The sequence below is a fragment of the Staurois parvus genome, unplaced genomic scaffold (assembly GCF_062004578.1).
Source record: "Staurois parvus isolate SC_StPar_1 unplaced genomic scaffold, SC_StPar_1.0 ptg000030l, whole genome shotgun sequence".
Classification (NCBI taxonomy): domain Eukaryota; kingdom Metazoa; phylum Chordata; class Amphibia; order Anura; family Ranidae; genus Staurois; species Staurois parvus.
In genome coordinates this window covers 3,596,374-3,615,542 of record NW_028317826.1, presented here as the reverse complement: position 1 = coordinate 3,615,542, position 19,169 = coordinate 3,596,374, and the positions used below count along the sequence as shown (strand labels likewise).

Here is a 19,169-nt window from a genome sequence, read left to right as displayed (position 1 = left end):
AGCCCTCCGTTTTTCCTTCTCCCCCATTCCATTTTCATAGTAACTGGAGCGTGGTCTGATAAAGTTATTGTCTCTATATCTACCTGGGTCAGGTGGTCGATTAATTGATGTTCTATTAATATATAATCTAATCTTGAATATCTCTTGTGCATGTTTGAGAAAAAAGTATAATCTCTATCTTGCGTGTGTGTAATTCTCCAGGCATCTACCAGTTGACTTATGTGTAATTCTTTTTTCAATATTTTCAGGGCCTTAGTTCCTTCTATCTTTATATGGGAGGTGGCATCCCTTTGTGGGTCCATACAAAAGTTAAAGTCCCCTGCCAGGATCAAACGTCCTTTTTTAAAGTCCATCAACTTCCTCAACACCTTTTTCAGATACTCCTCCGGTTTTTTATTAGGGCAGTAGATGTTGGCCAGTGTACACTCGATCTCCTGTAACTTGCCCCTTAAGAACAAAAATCTCCCATCTGGGTCTGTTTTTCTATCTTCCAACTCAAACCTAACGTTCTTTGCCAGGCCTATTGCTACCCCTTTTGCTCTTTTAACCGGGGAATCTGCATAGTACCATGTTGGGTATTTTTTAGACCTCAGTCTAACATTTGAGCTTATCTCAAGATGTGTCTCCTGTAAAAATATCACTGAGGCTTCTCTATGATGTAATTCTTTAAATAATCTATATCTTTTCCCGGGACAGTTCAACCCATTTATGTTATATGTTATAAACTGAATCTCTTCCATCTTCCTTAAATTTCCTCTTTTCTCCTCCATCTATATTTTTTATTTCTCTCTCCTTCTCCCTTCTCACTTGTTTTTATATCATCTTTTATTTTGCAAAGAAAACAACCTCCCTCTCCCATTTCCCACCCTGCCAACCTTCCAACCCCCTCCCTCCCCCCCGTTTCCCACCCTGCCAACCTTCCAACCCCCTCCCTCCCCCCTCCCCTCCCCCCTCTTTTTAGGCCTAACATTTGCCTACTAATCATTTATGGATTAATAAATCCACCTTTGATTTGATCCTTGGGCTAAAACTCCGTCCATGGACGACTTTCCCCTTGACTAACCTCCCCATAACCTCCCAAGCCCCACCTGGATATTATCACCGGCAGAAAAGAGAGAGAGAGAGAAAAAATGAAAAAAAAAGAAGAAAAAAATCCATAACAGAGGCAATAGAGTGGGGGTAGGTGGCGAGAGGAGCAGAAGGAGATAAAAAAAAAAAAAAAAAAAAAAACACACACCTCTCTCTTCCTCCATCCCTCTCGCCCCCTCCACCCCCTCCCCCTCACAAATTTCCAGTCCTCTTTTCTCCTCGTTCTACCTTCTCATCGTTCTTCTTCCCAGCCAGGGATTTCCATTCTTTGAATTTTTAAACTGTCACAAAAATTTTTCATGTCTTCTGGAAACCTAAGGTATGCTGTAGTCCCATTTTTCCATCCTATTAGGCATTCGGGAGTCCCCCATCTATATTGCACCTTTTGTTCTTTCAACCTTTTCAATAGGGGTCTCAAAGTTCTCCTTCTCCACAAAGTCTCTGGCGCCAGATCCGCATATATCTGTATGTCTCCTCCTTCATACTTAATTACTGATTTTCCCTTAGTCTTCTTCCAGATTTTTTCTTTATCCCGAAATTCATAAAATTTGACAATTATATCTCTCGGCCTTTCTTTCCCCTGGTTTCTCAAGATTTTCCCTTTTCTAAAGGTTCCTTCTATTTTAGAGCTTTCCATTTCAGAGCTGTCTGTTATAGTGTTAAATATTTTGCAAACCACCTCTTGCAAGCTTTCTCCCTTTAGGTCTTCTGAAACCCCACGTATCAAGATGTTTCTTTTCCTATCTTTATTTTCTTGTATCTCAGCCTTATATAACAGTTTTTCTTGGACTTTCCCTATATTAATTAGTTCTTTTTCAAGTTCAGAGATAGCCTGGGTCTGACCTTTAACTTTCTCCTCCGTTTCCTCAATTCTCTCCAAGAGGTGCCCCAGATCACTGCGAATGTTTACCATTTCTTGTTTTATTGTTTTCTCCAGTTCTTTAAACATTTCTGCCATTTCCTTTTTATTAGGTATTTGTAGGTCTTTTTCCGCCTCTATATTGCCTGGTATTTGCTGGTTACTAGTGTCCGGGCCCATTGATACTCTAGGGCTTCTTTCCATACTAAGGTCTGCTTCTCCTTTTTCAGATCTGCTCTGAGGTCTTTCTGGGGTTACGTTTCCTTGAGATGTATATTTTTTAATTGTGCCAGTCTGGGACCCTTTAAGCCCACTTCCTTTTACATTTTTGTTTTTCATTTTTCTCTATGGCACTTATCCTTCTTATGGTCCTTTGTAAGTTTGTGGGTAGGGCGGGAAATTATTTCTTAAATCTTTCAAGTCTCTACTCTGTCCCCCTGCTGGTTCTTTCTCCTTCTCTTCTCCTCCTCCTCCTCCTTCCCCCCTCTTCCCCTTCTTCTCCCCGAGCCTCTCCTCTTCTCTTTGCGTACCTCTTCCACTTTTTATACAGTCTCTAGGGGTCCCCCGTTCTTATACACACTTTTTAGAGGTCAGCATGATAGATCCCCAAAAAAATGCTATTCATAAGTGTCACTCACCCTCCTCCTATGTCTTCTTCCAGTGAGTGCCTTTTCGGTCGATTCCTCTGAGGGTCTGTTCATGGGGGGGGAACTCCCCAGGGTCTCTTCAGACTCCTTGTCCAGGTCTCAATAGTCCTCCTTTTTAGGCTCCAGGGTTTCTAGGGAGGTTGGGGGAAAGTGGGAGAGTGTGAGAGTGTATCGGCCCCCGGCAAACAGGTCAGCGCTGCTCTCTCTCCACAAAACGCCGGCCGGCCGGCTTCCCGGTCTCCCAGAGGTGCTTTGCGGCCGGTCACGTGATCGCGCCGGCCCCTCTCGTCTCCCAGCGTCCAGGGACTCTCTCCTCCTCAATCGCCAGCCGCTCCTCTCCTTTCCCTCACCCGCATCAGTCTCTCCTCCGCCGGGAGCCGTCAGACCGGGTAAGTCCCCCACCGCTAGGCTCTAACATACTCCAGGGGATAAGCTTGGAGGCCTGGGGAGGTCAGACCACGGAGCTCCGTCCACGAGCTCCTACATTGCCGCCATGTTCAGGCTCCGCCCCCGTCTCTTCACCAGCTTAAGACATTGCACCATGCTAAGTGGTTTGATTCTTCAACCTGATTGAACGCAATGGGAAGTGTGCTCTGTCCAAAATGTCTTGGTATGCGGACACCTTAAGATTTCCCTTCACTGGAACTAAGGGGCCAAGCCCAACCCCTGAAGAACAACCCCACACCATAATCCCCCCTCCACCAAACTTTACACTTGGCATAGTGCAGTCAGGCAAAGTACCGTTCTCCTGGCAACTGCCAAACCCAGACACGTCCATCAGATTGCCAGGCAGAGAAGTGTGATTGGCCACTCCAGAGAACACGTCTCCACTGCTCTAGAGTCCAGTGGTGGCGTGCTTTACACCACTGCATCTGACGTTTTGCATTGCACTTGGTGGTGTAAGGCTTGGATGCAGCTGCTTGGCCATGGAAACCTATTCCATGAAGCTCTCTACGAACTGTTGTGCTAATCTGAAGGTCACATGAAGTTTGGAGGTCTTTAGCTATTGACTCTGCAGACAGTTGGCGACTTCTGCGCACTGTGCGCTGACCCCGCTCTGTCATTTTATGTGGCCTACCTCTTTGTGGCTGAGTTGCTGCTGTTCCCAGTTGCTTCCACGTGCATGCCTAGGTGCTTGATTTAATACACCTGTGACCATGGAGGTGATTGGAACACCTGAATCCAATGATTTGGAGGGGTGTCCCAATACTTATGGCAATATAGTGTGTGCGTTTGTGTGTATATGCATGCATAAATGTGTGTATGTATGTATATATATGTGTGTATATATATGTGTGTGTATATATATATATATATATATATATATATATATATATATACCGTATATATATATATATATATATATATATATACATACACACACAGAGAGAGATTGATTTGGAAAGAAGGATCTGTAAAGGAGCTGAAATATTAGTGAGCTCTAGCAGTCTCGATTAGTGCATCTTCAGTCTCTGACCATCACCTGCAATATGTCTGTAGTCTGTAACCTTCTCCTGTTGCTTGTCTTCAGTTTACCAGTTTTCTGTAGTATTACATTTATGGAATATTATGTGTGACCATTTGATAATATCAAGAGCCCCACTTAAGGTCCCTATATCAAGAAAGTTTACCACCACTGCTTTACAGCCAAGAAAGCTGCCATCTTAGCCTGTTTGATCTGTAGTTGCTATTGTGCTGGACATGTGATCAGTTATGACACCAGCCATTTGATGGCTTGGCAATTCAATTGAAAGCACAAGCAACTGTGACAGGTATCATTAACAGCATTCCTTGAATGTTACAGTTTAGGGAAACTGTTAAATCAATGGGTTTAGCTCTGCTTTAAGCTTATGTTTTTCCTGTAGAAAAAAAAAAATAGCATAGCTTTGCTTTAAACCTCGCAGCGTAGTCATTCTCTCATCTACGCAGCACTGAGATGACGGAAACGCCAAAAAAGGAATAGACGCAATTGCAATACATTTTTAATAATTACATGTCCAGCATAACTGCTCCTGAGAGAGTCTGACTGGATATTGGGGAGCTGTTGTTTCCTGACCCCTGCGCTCCTATATTGTAGCACTTCATTTCTGTACAGCTGCTTCCATATTGAACAGCTACTGTTCCATAATTAACGCTGGTTTTAAGGAGCTGGCAGCCAGCCCGAATATCTGCCCTGGGAAATGACTTTTTTTTTTTTTTTCTCCTTTAGTCACACGTTTTCATTTCCCATTCTAGATGAGATGGGAAGTTTTCCGGTTTCTCCCTCTGCAGCTCTGAGACCCGGCATCTTTACAAGCACCTAATCCCTTCCCTTTCCTTCTGTTTATTATTTTTCTATGCCTAATGTTCTTATATGATTATTGCTTTGCCTAATTACTTTTGTGGGCAATTACCAATTTCTAATTATTTCTGCAGAATTTTTAGTAATGCAAATATTTTTGGGGGCGCCTTGAGACTAAGTATGCAATTTACAGCAGTTGTTTTCACACATCCTTTTAACGATTTTACTATTTAGATGTATGCAGTACCTTGTTAGAGCAATGACTCATGATTAAAGATGCCCTGTCACCAGGCTAGGCTTAAAAAATCAACTATTTTATACGCTTAATTGAAGCATTTTTCTTTCCATGAACAGTGTGTTAATAACTTGGAATAAGCCTCTGCACTTGTCAGCAAAGTTAACTACTTCAGGGACGGGTCAGCACAGCCCTCTTCCTCCTTGTATGTCATAGCCCTCTCCTCTTCTGGGAGTGTCTAATCTCTGTGCTGGTCCAGCTCCTTTGCACCCCTCTCCCCCTTACTTAACATTTTTATGTAGCAGCCAAAGAACTATAGTGCAGGGGTCTCCAAACTTTCTAAACAAAGAGCCAGTTTCCTGTCCTTCAGACTTTAGAGGGGCCACACTGTGAGATTAGATAATGTCCTGCCAACAATGGAAAGAATAGTATCCCATCTTTAGTATTAGGGGAATGAATCGTGCCCCACCGTTGGTGTTAGTGGGAGAAATATTGTTCTACCTTTGGTATTAGAGAATGGATTAATACCCCATTGTAGGTGTCATTGGTAAGAATTGTGCCCCATTGTTGGTGTCAGTAGCAGGAATTATGTCTCATTGTTGGTGTTAGTGAGAGGATTAGTGTGTCCTATCAGTGGGAGAAATGGCTGTCCAAGTACCAGATAAAGGCAAGCAAAGGGCCATATCTGGTCCTCTGACCTCAGTTTGGAGTCCACTGCAGTAGAGTGTCACCTCTAAGTCTACTGGGGCCATTGACATCACATCCAAGATGGTGGCACCTTGCAGAAGTCTCAGAGTTCTTGGATGTCTACGTGCCTAAAACACGTTAAATGCACATATAATCTTATAGGAAGGCTGTTGCTGAAATGAATGGTCTCTTTAAAAACCAAAATGGGTCCTGGGATTTCTTGCGTCTACTCTTTAGTGTTAAAAGTCCAATCTTCAGTGCCCATATTGCTTCCTGATGATGTGGGTGTTTGCTGTTGACAGGGTCCTGCAGCATTCAGCAGTAACCTAATATGAGTGGTGGACACAGTACCGGTTAGCTGGACATATGAAGGGAATAGAGTTCCACTTTGGACCGCCATTCACAGCTAGAAGTCACATGGCAGCAGAATTAAGTCAATTTGTTTGGTTTTTATGGGTTTTTTGAGTTAACCAAGCGTTAAAGGAGACTTTTTATGATAGAAAAACATGACCTACCATTGCTCACATCCTAAAAAACAAGGGGTACCTGAATTGCAAAAGGATTCGCTGATTTCAGTACTTTGAGTCAATGACTTAAAAAAATGATGCAGTGGTAAATTCTGTATATCGGTTTCAGGTAAGTGCCTCACAATGTATGGAGGTTCGAGGATCACTTTGACAGGCAGCCAGTTAGTATTTCCCAAGAAGGTAATCAGAACCTACCCCTTTCACCCACCCAAAGAGTTTTTAAAAGGATACTGCTTGAGAGTAATATGAAGGCTGCTTTTGCTGACCTCCTTATAATGTTAGTTACCTGGCTATGTCTGACCAAATACTTTCCAAAAATTTATTTTGTGGGAGGTTCTCTTTATTGGCCTTTCTTTAAAAAGTGGCATTTATCATTTTCTCCTGTTGGAGAAACACATGTACAGTTGTGACCAAAATTATTCAACCCCCACTGAAATTGAGTGTTTTGGCCAGTTTGACATTGCTTTTGATCATTCAGTCATCTTGCTTACATTTACATTAAAGAGGCACTTGTAGGTCAGACAAATATAACATAACAGTTATAATGAAATAACCACAAATGTCTTTTCTGTGCTCACAGCATTATCAGTTTTATTCAACCCCCAAGTGACATTCAATCTTAGTACTTAGTACAGCATCCTTTTACAGTTATAACAGCTTTTAAACGTGAAGCATAGCTTGACACAAGTGTCTTGCAGCGATCTACGGGTATCTTCGCCCATTCTTCATGGGCAAAGGCCTCCAGTTCAGTCACATTCTTAGGCTTGCGCACTGCAACTGCTTTCTTTAAGTCCCACCAGAGGTTCTCAATCGGATTTAAGTCTGGTGACTGCGATGGCCACTCCAAAATGTTCCAGCCTTTCCTCTGCAACCATGCTCTAGTGGACTTGGAGGTATGCTTGGGATCATTGTCCTGTTGAAAGGTCCAACGTCTCCCAAGCCTCAGGTGTGTGACGGACTGCATCACGTTTCCATCCAATATCTCCTGGTACTGAAGAGAATTCATGGTACCTTGCACACGCTGAAGCTTCCCTGTACCTGCAGAAGCAAAACAGCCCCAAAGCATGATTGACCCTCCACCATGCTTCACAGTAGGCAAGGTGTTCTTTTCATCATAGGCCTTGTTCTTCCTCCTCCAAACATAGCGTTGATCCATGGGCCCAAACAGTTCTAATTTTGTTTCATCAGTCCACAGAACACTATCCCACAACTTTTGTGGTTTGTCCACATGGCTTTTGGCATACTGCAGTCGACTCTTCTTATTCTTTGGAGACAGCAAGGGGGTACGCCTGGGAGTTCTGGCACGGAGGCCTTCATTACGCAGTGTGCGTCTTATTGTCTGGGCTGAAACTTCTGTACCCACATCTGACAAATCTTTTCTCAGTTCCTCAGCAGTCACACGGGGACTTCTCTCCACTCTACGCTTCAGGTAGCGCACAGCAGTCGAAGTCAGCATCTTCTTTCTGCCACGACCAGGTAGCGTTTCAACAGTGCCCTTTGCCTTGAATTTGCGAATGATGCTTCCTAAGGTGTCTCTTGGTATGTTTAACATCTTTGCAATCTTCTTATAGCCATTGCCCTTCCTGTGAAGAGAAATCACCTCTTCTCTTGTCTTCCTGGACCATTCTCTTGCCTTCACCATGTTTGTAACCACACCAGTAAATGTCTAGAAGGAGCTGAGTATCACAGTCATTTTAAAGCTGCCTAATTGGTGCTTATTATGCTTGATTGCTGCTCGGTGACATCCACAGGTGTTTTCAATACCTGATGGAAAGCACCTGTATGAACCTCTGTTCTTCAGAGTGGTAGTCTTTAAGGGGTTGAATAATTGTGGCAATGAAGAAACCACATAAGAACCATTTACTACTGTATTACATAAACAATTGATGTCATTTTAGTTGCATTTGGGTAGTTACAACGTCCTTGTAGGATTTGATTCTGAATACAATTCCAAATGTACACTATAGTCCCTAAACCCCTTTACAGCATTGGGGGTTGAATAATTTTGGTCACAACTGTACATACAGTTTGTCGTGGAGCATTGCCCAGATCCCCATCCTTGTAGTACTCTTGTGCTTTGTTATATGCAAACTATGTACTCAGGTGGTGGGCATAGGTGCTTATTTGGCGGTCTCTGATACTAAGCTGAAGGTAATATGCTGTCCTAACACAAGAAAGGCAGGTAAAAATAAAATTGGCAAGTGTTGGTATTTTAACAGCTTATTTTAAATAATGATCTGTTTTTTAGTTAAAGTGGAATCTTTCATTAGTGATCATGGGTTTATTTCTACATGACGATGAGGAAAAGAAATTTAATCTCCAAACATGGAAAGGTTTCTTCACAGTGAGAGCTGTGAAAATGTGGAATAGACTCCCTCAAGAGTTGGTTCTGGCCAGCTCACTGGATTGCTTAAAAAAAAAAAAAAAGGCCTGGATTGTTTCTTATATACACAGAATATAACTGGATACTAACATTTATAGGTAAAGTTGATCCAAGGAATATCCGATTGCCTCTCGGGGGATCAGGAAGGAGTTTTTTCCCCATCATGCATGGATCATGCTTTGCTGGGGTTTTTTTTTTTTGTTTTTTTTTTGCCTTCTTCTGGATCAATTGTGAGTATAGGATTATAACTTTTTTTTTTCTTGAACTGGATGGACTTTTGTCTTTTTTTCAGCCAAACTATGTAACTATATGCCAAATGTTATCAGCATCCGCTAATGTGACAGTAACTCTATGGCTAATTTGCATATATTTTCCATTCTCAAATAACTGATATATATATATATAGAGAGAGAGACAGACAGACAGACATAGAAGGCTTTTATTTGGTATGTGGTTTCAAATAAAATTACATCCTTCTATGATTTTATTATTGTGGGCTAACAAATACACAAATATATATTAAAAAGTTTTTTGTTTTTGTTTTTTTTTAAATAATGCAACTGTATCTGACACTTACATGTGACAGTAACTCTATGGCTAATTTGCATATATTTTCCATTCTCAAATAACTGATATATATATATAGAGAGACAGACAGACAGACATAGAAGGCTTTTATTTGGTATGTGGTTTCAAATAAAATTACATCCTTCTATGATTTTATTATTGTGGGCTAACAAATGCACAAATATATATATAAAAAAAGTTTTGTTTGTTTTTGTTTTTTTTAAATAATGCAACTGTATCTGACACTTACATTATTAAATAGATGGCACCACTGATGAACACTGCAGTCTGATGGTGGTGGCATTGTACATCTGCAAGCTAAAAGCCTCCCCTTTTTTTTTTTTTAAAGCTTCTAGTCTGGATCAGAGCTCAAGTGATCGCGACTGGTTCCTGATCTTTAGTGGGCACCCGATCTGCCCATTTCAACTGGTACTGGAAGCCAGCAGCTGTGCATAATGTAAATGGTAGCTCTGAAAGAGGGTGTTTCATAACATATCCCATGGGGCATCCCACTGAGGAGTGTTAATATAAAGATCGTGGACAAGAAGGGGTTGATAATGAATCTATTCATAAATCTGGTGCGACGCTCCGTATCTCTCTTACACGTTCTCATCATTTGTAAAGCAGAGCTGCAAAGAACGATTTGACAATCATTTTTAAGCCATTTATTTTTACAATATTTTGTTGGCAGCGTGTTACGAACAGACTCTGCCTGAGGTGGGTTTTGGTTGCTAAGCATTAAATTGGGTTTAAGTAGCCTTTAACTGTATGCTACATTAGGATGGCTGCCCAGTATTTGGTTAATTAACAGCTGTTTCAAGCTATCTATTTAATATTTGTGGAATGTATTTATCCGCTTGTTTTGTTACGGATGGCTTATTTACATATTCACTAGTTAGACAACTCCTTTTGTTGCAAGTTTTGTCATGTAATGTGCATTAAATTGGAACATGGATCATTTTTATATCCATGAGATTTGTCTAGCAACAAGCCTCGTAATAAAGACGTCCAATTTAATGAAGGCGTTTCATCTGTGTATGCCAAAATACCGTATTTTTCAAGGGATTTTACAAGGTATTTGGAAATTTTGTTTCTGCCTCTTGCAGTAGCTAAGCAGTTACATGTTTTAGTGTCCTTCCATGAGCCTTTGTTCTAATATAGTGGAACAGATACAAAATATGGGAAAGCAGCTTGGAGCCTTAGTGTGACTAAACCCCAGACCCTGCATTCACTATATCTGGTGTGCCACAGTACACAGAGCATGGAGATGCAATTATTTTAATAAATATAAACTGCTAAATAGCTTTTTTTCATCAGCAGTATATAGTAACTTCTATCAGTGTCCTGCCGAGCACTGGTTAATCTTGTAGGAGTTTTCATTCTCCTCTGACTATCCTATGAGGCTGCATAACCCTTGAGTCTCTGTGCAGACAGTGCTGATTGGCTTTGTCCCAATCACATGCACCCCCCCCCCCAAAAAAAAGCAGAAAACCTCCAACAATATATACCAAACAGAGCATGTGAAGACTTACCACTGCTGCTCTGTACTATGGCAGATGGATTTGGGACAGTAAATGAAGGGGAGAATCACAGAAAACAGGATCACACAGCTTTTCTACTCAATGTGGATGATTAACCCCTTTAGGTTCCACAGCCATTATAACACGCATGCTTTATTATTATTATTATACAGTATTTATATAGTGCTAAAAGGTTTGCTGAGCGCTGTACATTATAGTGGGGGACAGAACACGAGACAATACAGTAACAAAACAAAACACGAGGGGTTCAAGGGCCCTGCTCTTTCGAGCTTCCAATCTAAGCATAAACAGACTGATTTTACTGTTGCGGGTTTAGTAACACTTTCACACAGGAATGTATAGAGTGCCTCAATAGGACATACTGGGGGAAATTATCTAAAACTGGAGCACTCAGAATCTGGTGCAGCTGTGCATGGTAGTCCATCAACTTGTAACTACAACTTGTTCTTTTAGTCTGGATTCACACTGATGCAGTGCGGAATTTGCATTGGTTTCTGTGCGAGGTCCGCACCACATCACAATCGCACCCCGTTCATGAGAACTGCTGCGGGTGTGTATGTTAAGTTAACAACACCCCAAAATCGGTCTGCAAAATGTGGTGTGATGTGCAGAATCGGATCACATAGGTGTGAATACCCATGCGATCCGATTCTAGTGTGGACCAAAAAAAGAATCCTGCCCCTTTTTGGTGGGAATGCGGTGCAATTTGAGCCTTATAAAATGTATGGCTCAAATCACACTGCACAGAATTCGCATGTGATTTGCACAGGAATGCGGTGTGTTTCCTGTGCAAATCACAGGCGATATACCACACAAGTGTGAACCCAGGCTAAAACTTTGGCAATAAAACCTGAAAGCCGATTGGTTTTGTTGCCAGAGTTGCACCAGATTTTGCACTCTCCAGTTTTAGTAAATAACCCCCGCTGTGTCCAAAGTAGAGCAGGTCATACACATCCTGTGAGCTGCCATGTGTACTGCTCAAATAAAGTCAATGGGAGTTTGCTAAACTGCAGTTGATGTGTTTCAAATGCTAAAAGACAACATCCATAGATGTGAGCCCTAAGGGTGGATTCACATTATTTTCTTTTTGGAATATGTAGATTATACAGTGATCTCTGTATTGCAGTACTATTCACCAGAGAAATTAACAATAGTCAATCAATGCACCAAAGCCAGAATGGCCCCATTCATTTTAAATAGCACGCCAATGCACCAACAGAGAGCATCGCAATGCACATGAGTATTGGCACACAAGAAGGTATATGTGTGAATTCATGGTGTATTGGGTCAAAAAATGCTTTGAAAGCACATTCAAATGAAAAGATTGCCTTAAAGCAAATCACATTAATGCACCGCAGTAGTGTGAATATGCCTTAAGTGTGTTCACTTCCATACAGGACGTCACCGTAAGTTCACATTTGCTTTAAAACCGAAGCAAATAGCAAAATAGAAGCAAGGCCTGTCAACAAGTTTGGGACTCATGGGAAATATGATGTTTGGCTGGTATGCTGCTTGTGTCTACTGCCAATGATACCTGTTCAGTTCAACAGCCACCGAAGTCCATGGTACCTGTTCAGTTCAACAGCCACCGAAGTCCATGGTATTGGTATTTTCCATTCACATAATGGGCAGTCAGAATTCTCTTATTTCAACTTCCAGCAAAAACTGAAAAAGAGATTGCTGCCTTGACTGTCCTCCGTACCATAAGTGCTGCCATTTTCAGACTTCTATTCTGTGGGCAATGAGAAATAGAAACATGCATGTTGGTTTCTTTTTCTGGCAATGAGACCTTCTTGGCCTCCTTGCTGTGTCTGTGGTCATAGCAGGCTGCATTGTTGGCTTTGCTCAAAGTAGACATTAGTAATGTTATGCACACATGGTCTGCATGGAAAAGCCTGTTGGGCTGTGGAATGTGTGCCTTCCATCTTTCGCAGTAAAAATACATGGACTTCAATGTCATAAACGGCCTAGATGTGAGAGTAATGATGAACCTACTTACAGTGGCAAAATCAGAATGATGGACTACATTAGTGTGTATTATTAACAATATACCTTTCATAGCCATAGCCAACAAACCAAGCCTCTTCTTTTGATGACCCCATATAAAGGCCCCTTTTCTGCTTTAAAGCCACGTTGTGTTTGAGGCCCAATAAATGCAGACCTTCTCCTCCCTTCCTGCCTCATCTGAACACAGGCAAATACCCAGGGTGAACAGTGCTGCATGAAGGTTAGGAAGTTGAAGCTTACTTTCCAAGAAACTCCTTGTAAAACGATTACAATTAATTTCCAACTAGCTTTACTGCTGATGTAGTTAGTATCTCACAATAGGTAACACTTTGCAAAGCTCTCATTTTAGAATGCAATAAGGATATTCTATCAAACTCTCTAGCTCTCATCTCCTCCTTCCATGCTCCTCTCAAGGACTTTTCCAGAGCCTCTCTCATCCTCTGGAACTCTCTGCCTTAATCTGTCCAGCTATCTCCTACTCTGGCTGCCTTTAGGTGATCCCTAAAAACTCCTCTCTTCAGGAAAGCCTATCACACCTCCAGCTAACAACTGAAATTTTAACTCTTCTATCAGCTCATCCACCACTGTTATAACCATTTGTACCACTTGCCCCACCCTATTATATTGAACAGGGCCCTCTTAACCCTACTGTCTTTTATTGTATTGTAACTGTACTGGCTCCTTTTATATTGTAAAGCAATGTGCAAACTGTTAGGGCTATATAAATCCTGTATAATATTAATAATAACTGGAGAAGAAGTGGATGTGACGCTCATAGCTACCAGTATGGCTAACAATAGTCAGTCATCAGTGGCCATGAACAACACACATTCTGTTTAGCCTTTAGATTTACCAAGACAATTTTGCTTTTTACTACATCAACTATTGTGTTTTTCCTGTTTTTTTTTCTCTCTAGTTTGATATCTAATGAAGCTGGAGAGTTTTTTTTGTTTTGTTTTTTGCTTTTGTTTTGTTTTTTTGCTTTTATAGCAGCAATGAATTCTAGCTTTGCAGACTGATGCCTAGTACACACAATGAGAATGTTGGATGAATGATCATCCATTTTTTTTTTTTGGGGGGGGGGGGGGTTGCACACTAGTCTCTATAGAAAATGAAGAGGTTACTCAACTTATGAAAATTCTCGTATGATTGAATAGGATTTTGGAGGAGATGCCATGCATTGTATTTGTATTGTATTTTCAGATGACTACTGTACTGATTGATTGAAAATTGCATTATCTGGTATCGTATGAGAAAAGGTTTCGCATTTGTCTCTTCAGTTATTGTCACATGAATTGCTGTGATCTGCTCTCTTATATACCAACAAATTATTGTACGATCGCTCATTCTACAAAAATGTTTTCTTATCGTGTGTATGGGCCTTTAGGCCTAGTTTTGGTCTTTATTAATAACCATAACAAGTCATAGTACACTAGAGACATGAAAGAGGCCTGGCGTTAGTACAGGCAAAAGCACAGATGTGTTTGGTTCAGAAGACCAATATTCTATTTCATTAGCAGACTCTTCATAAAAGCATCCAGTAATGAGCCATTGTGTGGCCTAATCCATTGTTCAGCCTTTGCATCCTTCAGCATAGTTTTCACTTTTTATGGATAGAAATACCAGCCTAAAATATTATCATAGTTCTAATTTTTAGTTTTGTACCCCATTTTTGCCATCCAGGTGGAATCTCTTTGCTGAGGCCTAAACATAAAATGCCTCATTTGTGCGTACCAATTAGTAAGCCGCTCAATATGGCTGCTACCACTCTGCGGGGAAGTAGAACGCTGTCTTGCAGCCCTTGTAATAGATGAATCTGTCCTCTGTATTATCAGTGTTTCTTTCGTGACCCAAGTGACCTTTATTTCATCCTTCTAAGGGAGAATGTTCTTTTCAATTTTCATTGTGGCTAGAAGAATTATTCAACAGCAAGACCTGCCGAGGTGACCCTTGCTGTCAAATTGCTTTGGTTCAATAAAGTTTTCTATTCAAGTGCAATTTACTTGTAACTCACACTTTTATTTATTTCACTTTTTCCCCCTACTTCTCACTTGCTTTTAGGAGCATAAACAAAAGGCAGAAAAACAATATTCTCCTGGAAGGCACTTGAGAGGCCTAGCTCCACGCTCCCAGCAGTGTATTAATTTGATCAGGTTACAGTGTTGTGTGCTGCAGTTGATTGTTCTGTCCTTGTCTTACAGATTCCTTCTACAATCAGGTCTATCCATCAGGATAGGATCCTTGCACTTAGACAGCAGACACAGTTTTTGTGGGAAGCTTATTTTTCCTCTGTCGAGAAGATTGTATTGACAACACTAGAGGTGAGTAAGCAAACGCTCGACCTGTTCACCGTAATTTCCTCCAGTCTCTTAATTAACCGGTAATATTTAATAAATATGTGAAGTGTTTGGAGATTTTAGTCCGTTAGGTCCTCTTATTCCCTATTACACATTTTAATTACTGCTGCATACAATAATCACTTGTCTCATCTAAAGGCAATAAATGTGAACTGTTTTTTTCGACGTAAGCACCACTAGGTGATTCCATGTACCTCTAAGAATCACTACTGTACTGTAACCTTGAAGGGTTATTAACGTAATCTGACCATAGATGACTTTTCTTAACCTCTTCACGCCGGCCGCACACAAATGTGCAACCTCCCGGTGTCTGGGCCTAGACGCCGAGCGGCCACACATTTGTGTGCAATTAAGAAAAACATATGTGCTGAGAGCGTGTGCCCTGCTCGCTCCCAGCACACATGTCCGGTACTCACAGAAAGGTCCCGATCTCCTCTTTTGACCGGGACGTTTCCCAATCATGTGACAGCGAATCATGGTGGTCACATGACCCTAAAACCCCTCCCTGGCTTCTGAAACCCTTAAAGGGCCGGGAGGCTCCGGCGCCAAGGGGTTAAAAAGAAAAAAAAAATAGGGCATTACAGTGGCTAAGTGGTTAGCACTTACACCTGGCATCACTAGGGTTGTTGGTTCAAGTCCCAACCACGGCACTACCTGCCTGAAGTTTGCATGTTGTCCCTGTTACTTTTTTTTTTGCTTGCGTCTTTTAGGTTACTTTGTGGTACAAGCCAAGGAACCGATTAAAACTCTGTAGTGTAATAATATGCTTTACTGAGCATAAAATCTACTTGTACAACTGCAGAAAACACAAATCACAACAAAATATGCCTAAAACCTGCACAAGCTGACTGTCTATGTGAATGGCATGAAAGTTACTGAACTTAGTTCCTTCTGGTAATGGAGTCTTCTTACGGTTCCAGGATCTTCCTTCAGAGTCCAGAACAAAAACATCTCAAAGTCCTCCAACACACTTTTTCTTCTTCCAAGTCTAAAGAACAGCTGTTGCTTCTTTGTCTTTCAGAACAACTCTGTCTTTATCTCTCACCACAAGGCTGTCTAAGGTCCTTTCCCCTCCCCTCTAATTCCTGTTACATCATATCCTCTGCTAAGCTCATAAACCAGTCTACCTGGTTCATTTGCATATCAGTAGGGGAGGCTTAGCTTCTAAAACAGCACAAATACCTAAGCTATAAAACACCTAATATCCATAGCAACACACTGTGTGGGTTTTCCTCCGGGTACTCCGGTTTCCTCCCACACTCCAAAGACATGCTGGTAGGTTAATTAGCTCCTGTTTAAAAAATCAGCCCTAGTATGTGAGTTAGGAATCTTAGATTGCAAGCTGCTTGAGGGCAGGGACTGATGTGAATGTACAATACATATGTGTAAAGCACTGCGTAAATTGACAACGCTATATAAGTACCTGTAATAAATAATAAATGAACAGATTCTTCCATCCACACAAGCAAGGTGGATAGAGGAATATTTCCTGCAGAGACATTGTATTGTTAGCATGACTTTTCGACTGTCAGAATAACATTGATCAGCAGTTGCAGCCGCTGATTGACAAAAGTTTTCCAACATTCCTGTTCAACAAATCTTCGATCTTCTGATTGACTATCGAATAGGGAAGGCCATACATGGATTGAAACTCTGCCAGTTGCGCTTTGTCAAGCCTGGCTGAAACTGAGACTTGACAAAGCGCAACTGTTCGAAACATGTCGTCTTGGTAACCCTACACATGCTCCCAGCTGAAGCCAACGCCGGACACTGCCTTTGCTTGCCATGGTGACAGCACCCGGGACGCTGACACCACGTGATTTGAAGTCGACAGGAACGTTCTCCGATCTCAGCTCCCTTCAGAGTGGACGGGCCGTCCATTGGAGTCACACTGTCCACTTCAGGCTGGTCAAATTTTATTATATTTGCTACTTTGTCTCACCCAATAAAGATGCACCTTCATTAAGGTGCTTGTCTGAGAGCATTTTCCACAGCGCCTATTTTTTTCAGTTCTCTTCATCATGCATATGATTAACAAGGCAGCAGTGGTGAGCTCATGATTAACTGTTCACGTTTCCACCTGGAGTGGCCTCTCTGCACTCATTTGTATGAGTTTCCTGAAGATTATTTGACTAGTCCTGGCTAGGGCCACTTAGAGCTTACAGAGGGTTCCCTTTGCTTGCTCCGAGCAGCTGAGCAGAAGCTGGAGGCAGTGCAAAAGTTAAAGAAGTATAGCAAACCACAGGTTGACTTTACCAAAATTAATAAATAATGTGGACTTGATTTTAAGAGAGAAATTAAAATTAAAAAAACAGAAATATTATAGTGGAAATAGGCAATATTTAACATCAGACACGTTCCCAGGGACAAACAGTAACTTCACTTTGCTTGTGCAAAAAACAATCCCAGCTGACTGATCAGTGTACATTTCAGGGATTTTAACAAACTTTGTTGCAGATACTGGTTTCTGCTTTGAAGAAAAAGCAGATGATCTTTGCAGACTGATTCTGAATAGAGGGGTCTGGTTCATTATCATAGCTCTCAACTGTCCCTGATTTTGAGGGACTGTCCCTGATTTTGAACGAAGTCCCTCTGCCCCTCATTTTGGTCTGATCTGTATATTTGTATATAAAATATATTACTTATCTATCAAAAAGTTTTTCCCAGTGGTAAACCTTTCATCCAATTTCTAAATCGCTGTATTTGTAAATTCCAAAAGCCAATATAAAGGAATAGTAGTGGTAAAAAAACACTTGTTTGTTTAAACAATAATTTTTTTTGTACAATTCTCCCTTAAAGGGGGTGTGGCGGAGGGGGGTGGGGTGTCCTAGGCCTACATGCTTTTGGTAATAGGTGTCCCTCATTCTCATCTCAGAAAGTTATGCATTATATTGAGCTGGTGCACTCTGTGGTCTGACAAAAGCTGCAGTGTCAGCATCCCTTTAAAATGATTTAGCTCTTCTAGGTGATCTCACCAAAACTAACATTTCTATTGCCAGGGATTCCTAAAATGTAGCTTTTTTCTTCTGGGAAAATTAGTGAGCCAATCACACAAACAGGAAATGACATGTCTGAGGGCGTTCTGTACACTAACAGTTTTTAGAACCCCTCCAGATTGCAATTTAAATTTTACAGAAAATTACAGTGGCTGCAGGTTGAAAAGAACGGTAATTTTCTAGCAATGTTAAATTACAATATGGCTTGTTTTGAAATTTTATGTGCTACGTTATTTTTTTTAATTTTCTATATTTTTTTTTCAAAAAAGTGGGGTTACCCTTTAAGCTGAGAACAATACTGGAGCAATAGTTAGGGTGGTTTTGGAGGAGGGATCTTCAGACTAAAATATCTGTAGATTACAAGGATATATATATAGCCGATAAGACTCCTTAGATTTCCAGTAGAGAGATTTTTCTGCATCTGTAGAAACTGTTAAAATGAATCCTGTCCAAGATTTCCCAAATCCCTCATCGCCTGGACAGAAAACTTTATCTGGGCAGCAGAGTTAAAACTATTTCATAAGAGAATGTGAAAGACGGATGGGGCTCTCTCTTATTGTGTATAAACAAGATTTTCAGCATGATGTGACCTCTGGGGCTCCTGAAAGAATGTGAAAGTATCGGATCTGGGCAGTTCAGGTACAAAGCAGGCCTGAGAATTCTCTGAATACAAATGTGTCCTGCTGATGTACGCCTTGTATTCACACAGGCCTGCTTCTGAACTTTCCATAGAAGACTTTCTAAAAGCTACCGCTGCAGCTATTCATGGAGATTCAATGTCAATGTTGCATGACTTTTTGTAGGATTTAAAGAATAAATGTATTTTTAAAGTACGCATATCCTGAAAGTAAATTTAGGCAAAGCCAAGCAACTAGCAGTGGCAGCTCATATTAAAGTGATTGTAAAGGCACGGTTTTTATTTTTTAAAAACAACAAACATGTTATACTTACCTGCTCTGTGTAATGGTTTGCACAGAGCAGTCCCGATCCTCC

General features: G+C 41.1%; 1 protein-coding gene across 1 annotated transcript in view; it reads left to right on the top strand.

The window, feature by feature from the left end:
* EXT1 (exostosin glycosyltransferase 1) overlaps positions 1-19,169 on the top strand; it is a 434,024-nt gene that overhangs the window by 353,752 nt on the left and 61,103 nt on the right. The window contains exon 4 of the mRNA XM_089659042.1: positions 15,025-15,144. Within this exon, the coding sequence (XP_089515168.1) occupies positions 15,025-15,144 (120 nt within the window). The remainder of the gene's footprint in view (positions 1-15,024; positions 15,145-19,169) is intronic.